The following is a 19,386-nucleotide window of genomic DNA, read 5'->3' as shown; positions in this document are numbered from 1 at the left end:
TAAATAAATTATAAATTTTTATATTGTCTTTACAAAATATTATATTCATTCTTTAAATGAGAATAAATCGTTCTTCATTATTGTCAGACAAAGTGGCACAAAACCTGTCTTTTTGTTTTGTTTCTCTATGTATCTTCGCACTGGAGGTAATGCTGTCTGAGCTGAGAACATTCACAAGTATATAGAGCTAATTCTCTCAACGAGTAGTTTTTCCATTCACAAAATTCGAATCCAAATTCTTGATTAAAAAGAATTAAACATGTACTACTTGAACCAACGTCCGTGTATAAAACTTATCTGATCCAATGAAGCACGTTTTAATGACTTTTCAATTTAAAAAAGTAGATCTGTTGTGTTTTTAGGACGAGTCAGGGTAATAATGAGAAATTCTACCGTGTCACAGTGTCTTTTCTTTTAAGATAGTTTTTTACAATTACTTATATGTAGATTCTTGACTAAAATTATTGGTTTTTTAATATATTTATGTTGATGTTTTTTAATATATATTATTTTTAATTTTCTATTTCTGAGTAAATCCATATTTCAATTTTGATCTTTTTTTACCTTACCAGTTTGGTCACTCAAGATTTGAAAAACAAAATGATCCTTAAAAATTTCAAATGTATGTTAAATTAGCGGTTTTTAACATGTTTTATAACATCTGATAGGTATTAAATTTAACCCTAAAAATTACCACTTTGATCTATATTTAAAATTTAATATATCATTTTGAGTTTTTCAATTTTTGAGGGATCAAACTAGTAAAGTCGAAAACCAAGAGATACTTATGATGTTTAAATTTATCAATTATATTATTATATCTAGATAGTTAATTTCAGTCCTTCATATTGCCCATACAAATCATTATATATATATAAATAAATTATCAGACTAGCTTTAAATTAAGAATTTGATGATTGTTATTACTTACAACCACTTAAGATTTGATTCCATCAATTTAACCTAGTTTAGAATTTTTTTAAAACATGTTAATATTAGAGGTTTGATCTTTTTTTATGTAAATGGAAAAGTTTTTATCAATAATTGTTGATACACTAATAGGAAAATTTTGATTCAAAGACATCCTTTGTCATGTTTATATGTTTGAATTTGTGGAGGAAAGGTTATTGAGAGAGATAATTATGAGATATTCCAGAAATAAAGTAGAATTTTGTCTTATTTGGTTGTACAGAAAAATAAGATAAATGAGTGATTAAACTTCCAGAATAAAGATCATTTGTCTCACTTTTTGTGTCGCATTTGTATACTAATCTAATTAAAAAGTGACAGATAAGTAAAAAGAAAAATCATAAAAACAGAAAATATTTTTTTATATTATTTGGTGAATGTAATTAGTTTAGAATATGAAACCAAGAATTTTTCAAACACATGATCATTGTCCAAACTCTCCTACTCTTTTTGCCCCACTTTCTCTTCACGTATGAGAAGAAGAAAATTTGGTGGACCCACTTAAATTTTATTTTCTCTTCTCAAACTCTCTCCTCAATCAAAGGAGAGAAAGAGAATCTTTCGCTTCTCTTATTCTCTTTCTCATCCATTTCCTCTCTACCAAAGGAAGACAATAGGTGCATAATTTTCATTTCTCCTTGTCTGTTTCTCAATTTTAATGATATATTTTTTTATCGAATTCTTATATCTACAATAAAGTGACATATGCTACTTTTAAATCAATCGTTAATAAATAAAGTATCACTTTATGACATATGAGTTAGTTTTCTTATGATATAGGAGGATTTGTAGGGGATATATCATTTTCTATTTAAAAAAACACTCCACTCAAATCTCACATATTCATTGGTCCAAACCAAATTCTACATTAGTCCAAATACCCCAAAGTTCACTTAAGAGAATTGATCCAAAGTCTGTTGAAAAATAAGTCTCATATTGCCTACCTTATTGCCTCGAAAGTAGTTTAAATATTTGTTGGGCTAATCCTCTCTTTGCCAATTGGTTTTGAGATAAAACCTTAACATGATATTAGAGTCATGGTCCAAATTCTTTCTGGCTGTCATGAGCCAAAAGATACCCTTTAATTATGGGTCAAAGGTAACCATTTGTCTCATCTAACATGCTTACATGGATGGAGCATGTTAGAAAGTATGTATCACATTGTCTGCCTTATTGTCTCGAAAATGATTTATATATTTGTTGGACTACTTATCTCATTACCAATTGATTTTGAGAATGAACCTTAACAAAATTTAGCGTTCTTGTTAAAAATATGAAACCTTATTCTTTAATTATAGTATTTATAGCAATTTTAACTCAACCAAAGAAATTATAGGAATTTGTCTTTTTTTTTTTATTAATTAAACTATTTTATCAGTTTTGAATTGTTTTGAAGAATACCTAGAATACTTATTCAACCATACATGAGTTAAAATTATAACTCACAAGAAAACTTGAAATGAGTTACATACTAATTACATATTTAAGTTATTATTTACTAGTTGATATTAGATTTAATAAATTTAACTTGATTTGGAAATTTTTAAAAGAAAATTAGGGGGTGATATTTTCTATGTAAAGGGGAAAGTCTTTATGAATAATTTGCTAGTTGAAAACTTTAATCCTAAATATTACTTGTCACATGTACGAGTTCGACCCTTGAAGAAACAATTATTAGTAGGAACAACCACCAATATTGCATACCACATAAGCGGTGTTTTAAATCACACCTTGCAATTACTCAATTAGGGCATAATATTATGATTTTTGAAATCTTCACAATAATATTACAAGTCTAATTGCATCGCAATTCTCTACAATTACGATAAAAACAACATAAATTCTTTCATTAGTACAATAATAATTTTAAACAATGTATGTCACTATGAAATAGATAATGTGTTAAGATAATTCATTCACATACATTTCATCACAAACAAAACATAGGACAAGTACAATAAATTTCTCATAAGCTAATATCACCATACACATATATATGTGTATAAATATACAATCAACTTAGAATGCAAGGAATCCAACAACAACTCCAATGGCGACAACAACGGAGGCCTGAAGGCCTAAAGCGGCAGACTTATGAGGAGCAGGAGCTGGGACATCATCAACATCTTCGGCACCAACAGGGCCAGGTGCAGGGGCATCGGTTTCGATGGCCTCGCTGGCAGGTGCTGGTGGTGATGAGATCCCCTCTTCCTCGGATGGGGAAGAGGCAGGAGTCTCTGACGTGGATTGGGTGGGAGTAGGTGCATCAACTGATGCTTTGGGGATTGATGCTGATGGTGCTGATGATGATGGTGATGATGATGGTGATGAGGTCGGTGCCTCAGAGGCTATGGCCACACCAACAATGGCCACAAAGATTAGTGCAACAACAAACAATTGACGTGCCATTATTAAATAATGTTTTTTTTTATGTTGTTGTTGTGTTTATTTATTGCAGCACTTTCTCTAAATGGTTAGAGAAATAATGCTGAAAAAAACAAAAGGATGTTGGTGAAGAAATAAAGGTGGCATGTGTGGGATTTATAGGATTAAGGTTGTGAGAGAAATTTTGGGAACTTGTGGTGGAAATAGGAGAGATAAGAAAGTTTTAGAATTTTGAGGAAAATGTGAGATTTGTATTAGAGGATTTAACAAATTTAGACATTTTGAGTTAAGGTATTGGTTATGGGGTTAATTAGGAACGAGTCAATTGGTGTGAAGGGCATGTTTTTGGACATTAGTCATATAATGTCTAACTAATTATGTATGAAAAAATGCATGTGTTGGTAAGATATGTATTTTGATATCAATGGTTTATTCATGAAAGACCTATATTTAACAAATGCCTATTGTTAAAGTAAAATTTGTTAACTAAAATTTGATAATGATATAGTCATTAGATATAGATCACATATCCTTATTTCTATTTCAGTTTCCTGTCTCGGTCTAATTGAAAAGTGTTACATAATTAAAAATAAAAACTCTAAAAATATAAAATAACATTTATATATTATTTGAAGATAGTTGATTAGATACAAAAACAATATTATTTTAGAACACATGATCCATGTTTGTAATCACTTAAGTTTTTATCTTAAACTTTAGAAAATATGTTTGTTATTTTTAAAATTCATTATATATATATATATATATATAATTTATTAATGTGGGTAAAAAATTACTTGAGATTGAGTATATTAGCAATGTGTACTAAGACTTAGATATGCATATAATATTTATGCAATGACAGTGTAAATATTTATATACGATTAGTATATCATTCACTTTTCATGCGTATTACCTTTTTTGAATAATCAATGATGATTAAACATTAATGGTATGATACAATGACAATATATAAAATTCACACACGACCAATACATCATTTTTTTTCTGATTAAAGATAAGTATTGTTTTCACTTTGCTGAAATAACTTTTAATAATGAAAATAATTTGTTTTTCTGTTATCCAAGACAGAGTTCGAGGCACTATTTGGGACAATAGATTCTTGTCTATTTGTGTTGGCCAGACCTTCCATCGCTAGACCGTTTGTGACAATAACCTTCCATCAAGACAATCTTTCATGCTAGCATTAATTTAGTCATGACACTATTCCTGATGCATTTATATATAGGATTCTCATCATTCCATATAGCCCAACCATTTTGGTACCTACTCATTAAGCCAATATTAGTTACTAGTTTTAGAAGTCATTCAATTATAACAGTCACCAATTTGATAAAATAGCATGTCTCGTTAGAAATTTATAATTTATAATTAATAATTAATATGAGCTACATATATTTAGTACAACTATATGAGCTATTTATTTTAAAGGTTATAAAACAAGTTGTCTAGTTTTGAAAAATAGTAGCACTTCTAAAACTAGTATCTCATATTGGCTTAAAGAGTGAGTACCAAAATGGTTGACCTATAGGGAATGATGAAAATTGTATATATAAATGCATCAGGAATAATGTAACCCTAACACACCAAATCACAATCAGTTTTCTCTTCTCCTCGTTAGAGAGAAAACAAAGGTCCCTTTTACGAATTCAAGATTTGGTTGATGAAGATCATTATACCAAAATTCTCTTAAAACATACAAACAGAGTAGACTTGAGGACATGGTTTTAAACAAGGTGTTGGTTCGGCAATTGGTTCGGCAATGTAAAACCTCACCAGATTGTTAGGATGACCAAAAGGTCAAACGTTTCATTCATGTAAGTGATACTTGTTGGGAGGAGTAACCACAAACCCCAAAATGGTTTTAAACAAGGTGTTGGTCTAGCAGTGTAAAGCCTCACTAGATCGTTAGGACCAAAAGGTCAAGAGTTCATTTCACGTGAGCGATACTTATTAGGATAAGCAGCTATAAATTCCAAAAGAGATTAGTTCCTTACCCTTTTGGTAAGGGGATACCTTGGTAGTATCACAAAAATCACATTGTAGAAAAACATTCGAAACATAAAAAATTAGTTTATATACATAGATATAAATATATAGAATCAGCTTATGAACTTAAATTGAACTATGTCAGGTTCAGCTTATTTGGTTTGTAAACCAAGTTCGTCAAACTAAATAAATAGTCGAGTTTGAACAAATATCAAATTGATTCGGTTCATTGTGAGGCGTGCTTTTCATAAGTTCTATTGTTATAAACTAGAGTTCTTAAAGTATAGAATGATGGTGGGATTTGTGCTGTTGTTATTTTCTGTTTCGACATACATGTTAAAACAGATCACCAGCTTCTACTTGTGAACCCAATCCTAACCAACAAGTTTTAGGTAGAATCATGAACAGGGGATCCCACATTTGATAAATTTACTAGTTAATTTGTTCAATCAAGCAAGATTACATTTCACTTTTTGAAGGGTACAACAAAACATCAGAGTAACTCTACCTTTTAAAATTATGTGATACCCAACGTTTCACTTCCAGGTTTAATCTCGTTTAACAAGATGCGACAAGGCTGACTAGTATTATCTCGGTTCAACACAGTCTAACCCGTCTAACCCTTCCTTTAGTTAAGACGAAACAGGACAATTTCAAGTCCCGTCCTCACAGCAATGATATCACTTCTGACAGAAAATAATACAACTCAAGAACAGATGACAAAACTTTTAAGATTTAAATGCAATAATATTCAAACATTCCTCAGCAGCAGAGCAAAAGTAAAATCCCACAACTACTTGGGACAAAAAAGTTCTCCTAAGATTAGGACATTAATAAAAGCAGGACTCTCAACACATTGGAATGAAACCACACCACCGCCGATCAAGAACCCAGTTTTGAAAGGTATGGCTGCTTGAAAACTGATGACACTTATAACTATACCCGGAAAAAACAAGACTCTTGAAAGATAAATTACTTAAAATGAAATACTGTTTTATGTAACCATAGACATAATAACTTGTTGAAATACTGAGACGCATTCACTTCTTCTTTGCAGCAGCCTTGGTGACCTTGGCTCCTGTGGGGTCCTTCTTCTCCACGCTCTTGATGACTCCAACAGCCACAGTTTGACGCATGTCCCTCACAGCAAAACGACCAAGGGGAGGATACTCAGAGAAAGTCTCAACCACCATAGGCTTGGTTGGAAGCATCTTAACCAAACCGGCATCACCATTCTTCAAAAATTTGGGCTCCTTCTCAAGTTCCTTACCAGATCGCCTGTCAATCTTGGTCAAAAGTTCGCCAAACTTAACAGCAATGTGAGAAGTGTGGCAATCGAGAACAGGTGCATATCCGTTTCCAATCTGACCAGGATGGTTCATGATAATGACTTGGGATGTGAAGTTGGCAGCTTCCTTGGCAGGGTCATCCTTAGAGTTTGAGGCAACGAAACCACGCTTGAGATCCTTGACTGCAACATTCTTCACGTTAAATCCAACATTGTCTCCTGGAAGAGCCTCCTGGAGGGCTTCATGATGCATCTCCACAGACTTAACTTCAGTTGTCAGACCAGTGGGACCAAAAGTCACCACCATACCTGGCTTCACAACACCAGTTTCAACACGTCCGACTGGCACAGTCCCGATACCACCAATCTTGTAGACATCCTGCAATGGAAGCCTCAGAGGCTTGTCTGTGGGTCTCTTGGGTTCATTGATCTGGTCAAGAGCCTCAAGAAGAGTTGGGCCCTTGTACCAATCAAGGTTGGTGGACCTCTCAATCATGTTGTCACCTTCAAAACCAGAGATGGGGACAAATGGAATCTTGTCTGGGTTGTAACCAACCTTCTTCAAGTAGGAAGAAACTTCCTTAATGATTTCATCGTACCTGGCCTTGGAGTATTTTGGAGTGGTGGCATCCATCTGTTACAGAAATATTAACTTTGATAATCAGAAAGCATAACCAAATAGGATACTAAGAGAGCAACTACTTCATAAATACTCAAATATATAACAAAGTAAATGATAATGCAAATGAAGTCAGAACTTCGACCTTATTACAGCAACAGATCATCTGCTTGACACCAAGAGTAAAGGCAAGCAGGGCATGCTCACGAGTCTGTCCATCCTTGGAAATACCAGCTTCAAAACCACCAGTTGTGGAATCAATGATAAGGACGGCACAGTCAGCCTGAGAAGTTCCTGTGATCATGTTCTTGATGAAATCACGATGTCCAGGAGCATCAATGACTGTGCAGTAGTACCTGGTGGTCTCAAACTTCCACAATGCAATATCAATGGTAATTCCTCTTTCACGCTCAGCCTTGAGCTTGTCAAGAACCCAAGCATACTTGAATGACCTCTTGTTCATTTCAGCAGCTTCCTTCTCAAACCTCTCAATAACACGCTTGTCAATCCCTCCAAGCTTGTAGATCAAGTGGCCAGTAGTAGTTGATTTCCCAGAGTCGACATGACCAATAACCACAATGTTAATGTGAACCTTTTCCTTACCCATGATTTCTTAAACTGGATCAAAATTCAAAAAGTTTGCAAGTCAGAAAACATTAAGTTAAAAAAAGAAGGATAACAGTACATAGAAACCAATGAAGCATATTGAAATTAAATTACGCAGGGACACCAATGTGAAAATAAACTCCCTCGATGTTAAAAATATCCAATAATAACATGTTGAATTCCACTAAAAGTCTTCAATAAACAGGAAGAAACACAAAATTAGCAATAAGGAAACGTAGTACCATTCCATGCAAATAATATGACAATCTGATAAAAAATATAGAACTGAATTAACTAAACAAATCCACTAAAAAATACTAAAATCATTGAACAGCATATAGTCCATAATAATTTTCACAGATCAATAAATCTAAACATACAAGTCTATAATTTCAACATAAAAGCATCGAATTTATGCATTCAGCAACAAAAAAAAAAATCAAAGCCACAAACGACAAAGCAATCCAAAATCCGTTCCAAATACTCATATAAAACTAAAAAAGAATCCACAGTCAAACAAATCGATCAAATTCAATCATATAAAACAATTAAACACTTACATAAACGATGAATTTGAAATCAAATAAGAGATATAATGAAATTGAGGATTATACTTACAATGGAGAATTGAAGTTCGGAATCCTCAGCCACAAATACAAAGACTGAGTGATTGAAGAGACTGAACTTTTAGGGTTTCGAGGTATTTATACAAAGGTATCAACTTTGTTGTTACGAAAATACCGTCAGTATAATAAGCTTTGTTGTGTATTATATTATAGATTAGATAGCTTATCATGATTTGTTATCTAGCCTCCTATATAAGAGGTCATGTTAGGATAAATTATATTTTCGTATCAGGATATAACTTATCTTATTTCGTCAATAAAAATATGATATATGTCATATTTAACTATTTTTTATTAAAATAATTTTGAAATTATATAAAATAGTACAAATATCATATTTTTACTAGTGAGATGAAATATGTTATCTCCTACTAAAAGGAGATACATTATTCTTTTTTTTTATTCAAACCTAATTTAAAAATCTATTTAACTTGGTTAACCATAATAGATATGTCTATATAATTATATATTAATATTTATATTATATTATTTTAATTGTAACTGAAATTATTATATGCGAAATTTGAATATAAAAGAAAATATGTAAAATTATAATTTAATTGTTGGTGTTGGATAAACCTTAAAACCAAACATATTAGTATATTAAAGGGTGGACCTTTTGGAATATTAAAAAGTTTTATAGTAGAATAAGCTTTTGAATTGGCTTATACCTCAAGCCTAAGGTTTATCTACTATCTATTTATAAATTTAATGGGCTACTAAGTTTACATTACTATACATCATACAATTTTGACATGTAGCTTTCGTTTGGTTGTTGAAAAGAAACTACGAAGAAAGAAAAAAGTGAAAAAGATGATGAGAAAAAAGAAATATATGAGAAAAAACGTGGAATTATGGATTATTTGGTAAAAGAGAAAAGGAAAAGAAAAAGAAGATAGAGAGTATGACATAATAAACAAACTTAATAAAAACAAACTTTGTTTTCAACTAAATTGCAATAAAGCACTTTTTCAAAACAAAATAATTGTTTATTCTCTTTTCAATCACATAATAAACAATCGACCTTATTTTAGGAATCAATTTTAACTCTAGGAATCATTGTTTTTCTTTTAAATATTAATTAATTTAGGAATCAACCATTAATTTATATATATGTCCAATAATAAATCGTATTAACGTTTTTTTGGTTGGTTTCAACTTCAACTCTGTTTTTCTTTTAACAATTGTTTTGTTGCTGAATTAGTAGGAATGCATGAGTCGCTAATTTTAAAAACATAGTAAAAGTTGTATGTTAAAAGACAAGAAGATTTTTAATTAATGTAATTTGGTCGAAATAAATAATATTGTTTATGTTAAATGTCACCAAGTTTAACCTTGGGGATGTGTTATAGAATTGTTGTTAAGTTGAAAAATTGCTCATAAATAATATTCGTTATTTTTAGAGTTTGATCATCTTTATCATGTATTAAAATCTCTAATCTTTTTTTTGCTCTTAACATTGCCACAAGGAATTCACCACAACTAAGGACATGTCTAAGTAAGTATAATCAAATAATTTTCAATAATTGAACTTGAGATTTATTAATTATCATAACATATAAAATATTTATGAAAAATTACCTCCTAATTAGCTTGAAAAGACATGGACACATTGACATCCAAAGAACATCATGACATTTCCAACGTTCTTGTCGAACATAATCTTTAATTCGAGTACATAATTTACAAATTTAGTAGCAACCAACCTTTACTTACATAATCTTTTATACTGGTCTAAATTTCTTAGTAATATTATTGGAGTATGAATTTTTAACTTGATTTTATTACTCGGAAGACCATAAGTAGTAAGTAATTTAGAAATTCGGAAGTTAATAGTTGAATGGTTGGTTCTCAACCTCAGCTCAGGTATTCTTCTTCGTCAAGGACATATATAAGTGTGGATTACAAAGATATTCTTTATCCTTAATTGTAAGAACTCCTCACTCTTGTAGATTTGAATTGGTACTTTGAATTATTACATTAATTGGTTATCAAAATTAAGAAGCAAAAGTTCTCCTATAATATCTATTTCAGCATAACTAGGCTCATAATTTATCATCCACAGCCTTAGAATTCTCACCAAAAAAACGTGTTTACAAAATAATTCTCTGGGAGAGAAATAAGGGAATTCTCACATTATATACAGAAGGTGGGGATGGAAAATTATCGGAACCTAACGATGATTTTATTGAAATATATATTCCATAAGAACATTTGTTTCTTAATTCTCATAACCCAATTGACATCACAACAAGAGTGGGGAATTTTTGCAATTAAGGACAATATTTTCATCAACTATTGAAATTGTTGATTCATTCATCAATATGTTTTAAGCTTTATTCCACATAAACAAATATAATTTTATTAAATCACTTATTAAGTTTATGCAAGTATCTTTATAATACACACTGATATATGTCCATATGTAAAACTATAAGGGGCAAAAAGGCCACTTAAAACTTCCAGTATCCCGAATCATAAAATCTAGTTGAAAGTAAGCACTCTAATAATGTTGTTAAGAAATTTAGAGCAATCTAAAGAATGATGTAATGGTACAAAATTGATTGTTATTAAATTGGCAAGTCGTACACCTGAAACAAAGATTATGTTCGGAAAGAACATTGGAAATGTCATATATTCTCCATGGCATTTTCAAGCCAATTAGGGGACAATTTTTCATGATTGTTTTATAAGCTACGACAATTAACAAATCTCAAGGTGAATCATTGAAAAGTGTTGAATTAGTCACGACTAATTATATATGGCAATGTAAAGAGTCCAGAACAAAAAATGATTAAAAATATTAATACATGATAAGGATAGTCAACCCCTAACGACATCAACCGCTATTATTTATAAGGCAGTTTTCCAAAACATAGGACAAGTATTTTGCACCACGTTTTTTTAAAATTCCTATGACCACTAAAACATAGTGACCTATGCGAATGCACGAGTATCCTAGTAGTTACTGTTAAATCGATTGCAACTACATTGTAACGGTTCCTCAACTCAAGTGCAGAAACAATAATAAACATTTTGATGCTTATATGAACCAATCACAATGGCAATTTTAGCAACTAAAGCCTTTGATGTAAAGGACTATTACTGAGAGAGTGCTGAAATCATGAAATAACTGCCAAATTAGAAATAAAAATATAAAACTCATAACCTTCTTGAAATAAGTATTTAAAAAACAGGGTTGGGTACCATAAACAACAATGGACCTACAGTAATAGACAAAAACATGCTTAAACCTTGACTGATTGTTTAACTTAACAACTTCAACTTTAAGAAATAATCGGATTCGCGTCGCGCTCCACACACAGACATCGACTGAAAAAATACAGTAAAATGAAAAACAGCTTCTTGGTACAGGTAACAATTCATTTGAAGATGTAATTTGTACCCAGATTCACTTTTTACTGCAAGGCATATGAACTAGGCTAACATACCTTACGCATTTTAGCTGCTAAGGCGAAGCCTTTCACGATATTTTCTTCAACTAAACTGGACTTTGATTGTTCTTCTTACTTTTCTTCTTTCTTGAGGCAAAGCTGCTTGGTCCAATTTCTATGGACATTCTTTTTGTTCTGAAGGGTATGGGAAAAACGAAATTCAATACGTATTCGTGATTTCGTGCCAATATAGAAATTTGGTCATTTGCTACTGACTTGATCTAAACTTAAACATCTAGAAAAATTCCATTTCTGTGTATTTAATGATTAAGTAAAATACCTTGATGATAACTCTTCTGACTCCTTGCAATCCTCATCAGCAACAGCATCTATGAGAAAAATATCATTGACATGGTTAATTTTCTCTAATAAAAGTCGAGACGGAACCAAATTAGCGACCAATAGTCTCACTCGGAACTGATATAAGAACCGAGTAATATCTGATTAATAAAGCTTGACCAGCTTAACATGGTTGTATAATGACTATCCATTTGAGAAAAATGCAATCACTATACTTCTCAAGATAATCCTTCTAACTTTGCTATAACAATAGTATTTGCTAACACCAAAAATCTAAGCAAGTGCATCAAACTGTCTCAGCTTCTAATCAATAATTTGGTTTAAGTTTAGTTTCTTAATTTCATTTTTTCTTCTTTCTTTCGATATTAAATCTCATTTGAGTTGAGCAAGATTGAGAGAAATACATACCAATTACATCTTCCTTAGTTTTCTCCTCTGACTCGGAATCTGAGTGCCATCGATCCTCTCCATCATCATGGTCCCAGCGTTCTCCAACAGCAGGGATCCAGAAATCTTCCTCCTCGGTGTCACTGTCCTCATTAGAAGACTTCCTAACTTCAGAAATAATCTCTTCATCATTCTTGCCCTTGTTCTTTTTCTTCTTTTTCTTCTTTTTATCCTTTTTCCAACCACCTGTGCTTTGCGGCTCCTCTAAGCTCTCCTCAATTTCCATTCCATGAGATGACAACTTCCCTTCTTCCTCTTCATCTGTTTATGCGATGAAGCAAAAAAGAATTCAAATGCATTCACGGATCACATAATATACACATACTAGCAAGGATCACATAATATACACATACTAGCAAGAAAATCGAACTGAACTCCATTTATTTCAAAAAACAAAATTGAGTGAATAGAAGATAGTACTAACCTAGCTTATTGAGAAATCTTTTCCCAATCATATGCTTCCAAATATGTTCCTCTGACTTATTGACACTGTCTCTAGTTAGCTTACATATCAACTTTGAACTGGAATGAGAAACCAATAGCAAAGATAATATGTTATGACATACCCATCAAGATAAAATTGAAAAACAATATGCATTGTACATATACAACAACTTAGCTTTTTCCCACTAAGTGAAGTCGGCTAGTATATATGAAATCAATAACAACAACAATCAAGTATTTATCTCACCAGGAGAAGTCGACTATATGGATCAAACGATGCCGTAATATTTTATCATAAATCATATTCATTGACAAAACATTGATTTTAAGTCTTTCTTAATCATTCCCCGATTGGTTTTTTTTGGTCTTCCTCTAGGAATTAGACTAGCATCCATTTGATCTACTCTCCTTACGAGGCTTCTATGAGTCTCTCCACACATGTCCAAAACACGTAAGGCGTTTCTACCATCTTTTCTACAATAGGAGCTACTCCGAATTTCTTCTTAATACATTCATTATTTTATTTTATCTTATATAAAACCAATAGCAAAGATAACATGTTATGATATACATACCAAGATAAAATTGAAAAACAATAAGCAGAGTACATATACCACAACATTGCGTATTTTCCTACCAAGTGAGGCCGGCTACATATATGAAACCAATGGCAAAAGATAATATTTTATGACATACCCATCAAGCAAAAATTAAAAAGTAATAAACATACTACATATACAACACCAAAAACATAGTCTTTTCTCGCTAAATGAGTTTGGCTACATATATTGAACGACACCACAAACAGTAACAGTACAATGATTGAAAAGGGATAATATATATACCGTGAAAGAGGGTCTTGCTTAAACATATTGAGAGGGGGTTTATTATTGGAGACAGCAAAATCGATGAGACCTAAACGACACTTTTTTGAGTTAGAATACGACTCAATTTCCTTGGAGGGTAATTCATGACCAGTTTCAACGCATTTGAATCGACCATTTTCCAATTCTTTGAAAGTTGGTGAACCAAGCAAGTTAGATCCTTCCTTCTTCTTCCCTTCATTTTCTTCACCTGTTGCCATTCCCTTCATTCAAATCAGAAGAGAGATTGATTAGAAACCAGAAACCCTAAATCTTGTGTAGTAGGGTAGTAAAGAAACGGCGTATTCACGTTATACTTCAGTATGTGGCTAAATACACATTTGGTGAAATAATGTTAGTGTTTAGTATTTATAGGCCCACAATCTTATTTTATTTGTCAAGTAACAAGTAAATAATGATAAGTAAATGTATAATTTTTTATACTGACAATATATATATAATCTATATCATTATTCGTATGATATGATGCATATCTTTTATGATCCATGTGGGTTGTGTTTGAAATGGGGGTATTGGAATTATTACGGTTGTCTTTCAATTGCATCTGTCGCAATCTTATATAGCTAATATTATGGTAGTTTGAAGAATAAGTAAATTTTTATTAATTTTAAAGTAATTTACCCTAATATTCCGTCATTGAAAAAATATAATTAAACATATCCCTTTTAACTTTGGTGTAAACATATCCCTCTTCATGAAAAAAAAATATAATTAAATTGAAAATAAAATTAAAATGAGACACACTAAGTGTGTACTTTAAATGTGAATATTATCTTAAAGAGGGCGAAATTAGAATATAAAAATTACGTCTGTTCAATTACTCAAACTCATTTGCCTTTTAATCATCTATTTGATCAACTCTACGTGGTAGCTTTCTAATCATCTATTAGCAACTTCTTCTAATTGTAACAAAGATGTCCAATTTTGAGGAACATAACAAAGGTTATTATTCACAACCATAAAGTAACACCAACCTAATAGTATAAGCAACACTTTATAGAAGCTCTTATAGCATCACAAATTGTTCTTCATGTGGAAAGTAACATGTTTGCCTTTAGTTTTCTAGCATCATTGATATACTTTAAAGGAATCACATTAACATCATCAAAGATTTGTTTTGAATACATTAACATCATCATTCAGGAAACACTTTAACATCATCATCAAGGAATCACATTAACATCATGGTTCATGAAAAAACATAGAGTTTAACTTAGAAGAATATAAGGGGAAGGAAGATAATGTATGGGTGCATGACACAGTGAGAGAGATTGAAAAAATGAGAGAGGGACTAGAAGTAGAATGGGAGTTCTGAATGGAAGTATGAGAGGTATTTTGTGACCGAGTAGAAATAGAAGTTGTTGTATATGGTTGATTAGGGACACTAGGAGTGATAATTGAGGGAGATGGGTGAAAGGTAGGTATAGGTGAAGAAAAATTCTGAGCAACAAAGGATTTGAGTAGGGAGAAAATCTTATTATAGTCAATCCCCTTTTGACGTGATTATCATTTTGTTACAAGACGTGCTTTAAATTTTTCCTGTTCTTTTTATGATATTGTTGGTTTCCTCTTACACACTCACCTGCACCTAACTACATATTTGTCTGGGGGCAATGGGACAAGCACCCAAGTTTGATTCTTGTGTAAAGACTTCATCTCCTTTATCATCACACACATTCATTGTTATTTCACCTGGATATTTATAGTATCTTGAATGCTACATGGATCTCATGAACTGATACGAAGAGTAACTAAAGCCATACCTCAAAGTCATATCTCTCTAGAGGTTTGATAGAACGTCAATCTCTATCATTGGCAAGTAGATACTCTTGTACACCTGAACTTTCTGCCCAAGAATCATCATCTTCTTGACTTCAACTATTGCATGGTTCATTGCCTTTATTCACTTGTACCATTTCATTACTCACTAGAATAATATTGGATCCCAAAGTCTCTTTATTTGGCTTGGGCACCTCTATTAAATTGACTGTTTCGGTATGAAATCCTCATCAAACACTACATCTCTGTTGAACACCAATTTTCTAAAAAAATGGATCCCAAAACTTGAACCCCTTCACACCTTTGGTATATGTTATGAAGATACACTTTTTTGACTTGAGTCTAAGTTTAGATCATTCATTACTATGTATGTGTAGATAATCAAGACAACCAAATATGTATAACATATTGTAATTGTTTGGGTTACCTGTCCATATTTTCTCCGCAACTTTAGCATCCAATGAAGCCTATGGTGATCTATTTATGACATAAGATGTCATAGTAAATGCTTATGACAAAAACCTTTGGAGGGATCAGCATTCAGTCTCATACATGTAGTCGTCTCTATAAGAACCTTATTCATCCTTTCTAAAACACCATTTTGTGGGGGAGTCTTATTCAATGAAAAATGCTTCAAAATCTCATGTTCCTCACATAATTTCAAAAATTGTTAGTCTTTGTAATGCATACCATTGTATGACCTCAAGTATTTGATTTGTCCAATAGTCTGGTTCTCTACCTTTGCTAAAAAAAATTAGACTTGAATGAGTCTAATTTTTGAATTCGAACATGGCTCTAGACCGATGAAACACAACCATAATTGTTACTGGTCACTGAGTGAACGGGTAAGGTCAGATCATGTTCACCCCAACATCTACCCTTCCTAATCCTAGGCTCTAATAGGTGGAAGGCCTCCATTAGTCAGAAGCCTCTTTTCACATAAATCAAGTATTATACAAATGCTTTGAAACTAAGCCAAACAAAACAAAACAAAATCATTTTAGTTTGATTTAGCAGCAAAAAAGCAGAAATAAAAAAGTGATTTTTATTCTAAAAAGGCTCAAAAAAAACCAAGATGGAAAGAACACAATTACCTATGTTATCTATGATAAGACGGTGAGAATCCCTTCCAGAAGGCTTATGAAAGAAACCTTGACTATATGGTGCAGGAATTGGAACAAATGAAGCTGATATTCCTCCAATATCTGAGTTAGAATCTCCAAAGTTATATATTGCTGCAAAACTACATGCTTTTACTGATTCTTTCACCTCCACACTTACAACAACACTAGATACAAATAAACACACAAACACTATCCTTAACATTTTCTTATATTAACTAAATAAATCTCAACTTCTGAGTAAACACTTATATATATATATAGATGGAGCAAAAAAGATGGAGAATTACATAAACGATGAATCTGAAATCAAATAAGAGATATAATGAAATTGAGGATTATACTTACAATGGAGAATTGAAGTTCGGAATCCTCAGTCGCAAATACAAAGACTGAATGATTGAATAGACTGAACTTTTAGGGTTTCGAGGTATTTATACAAAGGTGTCAGCTTTGTTGTTACGAAAATACCCTCAGTATAATAACCTTTGTTGTGTATTATGTTATCTAGCCAATGTTATTAAAACCGGACCGGCCATCAAACTGGTGAGAGTATTGGTTTAATAGTTTAACTAGTAATTCAGTAATTAAATCGCATGGGATTAAACCGGTTAAACCGGACATACATGCTTATATATATGTGTAAACTGTAACAAAAATTATCTAATATGTAGATACTCAAATTTATAATCCATATTTATAGTCAAAGTAAGAATTCTCATAAACAAACAACTTTAATAAATCCAAAGTCTAAATTACAAATACAAATAGTAATACGCAAGTACTTGTCTTACTTAACAAACTCGAAACATATGACGCAAGTTTATAAGTCAGTCTACAAAACATATTATATATTTAAAACTTTAACACCAAAGAGTCAAAGTTGTTTCATATTGAGGTTCCATTTTTTCACCATTTAAGTCCAAAGCTTGACTAATGTTGTCTTCAACTAGGTTCACATTGCATCATCATCATCATCATCTAAATATAATTGATCTACAACAATATCATTTTTTCATACATCAATTTTCATACAAGTCAACAATAAAATAAATTAGTTATTAGAACCACAACTGATAATGCAATAAAAAACATTACATGTATGAAAAAAAATAAAAAATAAAATAGTTATTAGTTGTGCATCATCGTCATCTTCTAATTCTATGTGGTATGTGCCTATGTGGGGTTCTTTAAAATTACATGTATGAACCGGCTGGTTCAATCAAATTTCGTCCAGTTCACCGGTTTTGACACGGTTCACCGATTTTGACATGGTTCACCGGTTTTCAACCGGTTTACACCGGTTTTGATGCTTAGCCGGCACAACACTTGTTTCGTACCGATTATGGGACCGGTTGACCGGTTGACCGGTTGAACCAGCCGGTCCGAACCGATTTTAATAACATTGATCTAGCCTACTACTATATAAGAGATCATGTTAAGATTTTTTTTTTTTAGAAAATATTAAAGTATATTATCGTATTAGGATATAACTTTTTTTATATCATCAATAAAAATATGATATGTGTCATAATTAATTTACATATATTAAAATATTTTTAAAATTAACAAAATATTATAAATATTATATTTTTACTAGTGAAATGAGATATGTTATTTCCTAACAAGAAGAGATACATTATTCTTCTTTTTATTTAAATCTAATTTTAAAATCTATTTAACTTGGTTAACCATAATAGACATGTCTATACAATTATATATTAATATCTATATTAGATTATTTTAATTGTAACTAATTTATTATGCCAAATTTGAATATAAAAGAATATATGTAAAATTGTAATTTAATTGTTAGAGTTGAATAAACCTTAAAACCAAACATGTTAGCATATTAAAGGGTGGACTTTTGGTAGTTTAAAAAGTTTAATGGTAGAATAAGCTTTTGAATTGGCTTATACCTCTTACCTAAGCCTTATCTACTATCTATTTATAAATTTAATGGGCTATTAATTTTACATTACTATATATCATACAATTTTGACATGTAGTATTTAGAAAGTTATATTCTTACATCGATTGTTTTTACTTTTTACTACTATTTAGTGTGATTATATGTAAAGGGATGCAATTTTAACTATTATCACATCATATTATTTTTTGTTTTGTTTTTTTTAACTATTTGCCTTCGAGAATATCCACACTCCTATTTTATTAGCACCTTGTCACCATTGTGGGTGAGGGTTCTTAAACACAAATAATGATTCTCAAAAAAAAAATCCAACCTCATCAACCCAAGTCAAATTCTTCATTTGATGAAAACTTATAACTCCATCTTGAGAAAGAACTAAACTTTATTTCATAAACCAATCCACCAACACCCCAATGGCAATGTCTACACAAATAATCAAGAACTCTAGAGAAAATGGGGAGAAGAAAGTCAACCCATTTTAGATAAAACATTACATATGAACATAATTTCCATTTTAGTCCAA

The 19,386-nt window shown here is 31.5% G+C and overlaps 3 protein-coding genes across 4 annotated transcripts; all 3 read right to left on the bottom strand.

The window, feature by feature from the left end:
* On the bottom strand, window positions 2,858–3,487 carry LOC109358097 (skin secretory protein xP2-like). The gene has a single exon (XM_019602173.1). The coding sequence runs from the start codon at window positions 3,376–3,378 to the stop codon at window positions 2,989–2,991; it is 390 nt and encodes a 129-aa protein (XP_019457718.1). The 5' UTR covers window positions 3,379–3,487; the 3' UTR covers window positions 2,858–2,988.
* On the bottom strand, window positions 6,128–8,622 carry LOC109358346 (elongation factor 1-alpha-like). The gene is made up of 3 exons (XM_019602517.1): window positions 8,496–8,622; window positions 7,417–7,889; window positions 6,128–7,286 (listed from the first exon to the last, which is right to left on the bottom strand). Exons 2-3 carry the CDS (start codon window positions 7,876–7,878, stop codon window positions 6,405–6,407), a joined length of 1,344 nt encoding a protein of 447 aa, XP_019458062.1. The 5' UTR covers window positions 7,879–7,889; window positions 8,496–8,622; the 3' UTR covers window positions 6,128–6,404.
* On the bottom strand, window positions 11,623–17,145 carry LOC109358347 (surfeit locus protein 2-like). 2 transcript variants are annotated; one of them, XM_019602520.1, is made up of 6 exons: window positions 16,907–17,145; window positions 13,995–14,236; window positions 13,130–13,227; window positions 12,667–12,966; window positions 12,239–12,287; window positions 11,623–12,093 (listed from the first exon to the last, which is right to left on the bottom strand). In XM_019602520.1, exons 2-6 carry the CDS (start codon window positions 14,231–14,233, stop codon window positions 12,006–12,008), a joined length of 774 nt encoding a protein of 257 aa, XP_019458065.1. In that variant the 5' UTR covers window positions 14,234–14,236; window positions 16,907–17,145; the 3' UTR covers window positions 11,623–12,005. The 2 variants fall into 2 exon arrangements, with proteins under 2 accessions (XP_019458065.1, XP_019458063.1); XM_019602518.1 differs by lacking the exon at window positions 16,907–17,145 and having other exon boundaries at window positions 13,995–14,323.

Source organism: Lupinus angustifolius, chromosome LG10 (genome assembly GCF_001865875.1).
Source record: "Lupinus angustifolius cultivar Tanjil chromosome LG10, LupAngTanjil_v1.0, whole genome shotgun sequence".
Classification (NCBI taxonomy): domain Eukaryota; kingdom Viridiplantae; phylum Streptophyta; class Magnoliopsida; order Fabales; family Fabaceae; genus Lupinus; species Lupinus angustifolius.
Note: the sequence above shows the minus strand (reverse complement) of the source record. Positions and strands in the feature narration are given on the sequence as shown.

What these genes read in the sequence shown, in the direction of transcription:
- LOC109358097 (XM_019602173.1), bottom strand. Translation starts at nt 3,378, where the DNA reads ATGGCACGTCAATTGTTTGTTGTTGCACTAATCTTTGTGGCCATTGTT.
- LOC109358346 (XM_019602517.1), bottom strand. Translation starts at nt 7,878, where the DNA reads ATGGGTAAGGAAAAGGTTCACATTAACATTGTGGTTATTGGTCATGTC. An exon ending in TGATCTGTTGCTGTAATAAG is followed by an intron (nt 7,287 to 7,416) that starts GTCGAAGTTCTG and finishes TTTCTGTAACAG; the next exon opens with ATGGATGCCACCACTCCAAA.
- LOC109358347 (XM_019602518.1), bottom strand. Translation starts at nt 14,242, where the DNA reads ATGAAGGGAATGGCAACAGGTGAAGAAAATGAAGGGAAGAAGAAGGAA. An exon ending in AAGATTTCTCAATAAGCTAG is followed by an intron (nt 12,967 to 13,129) that starts GTTAGTACTATC and finishes TCGCATAAACAG; the next exon opens with ATGAAGAGGAAGAAGGGAAG. An exon ending in TCAGAAGAGTTATCATCAAG is followed by an intron (nt 12,094 to 12,238) that starts GTATTTTACTTA and finishes CATACCCTTCAG; the next exon opens with AACAAAAAGAATGTCCATAG.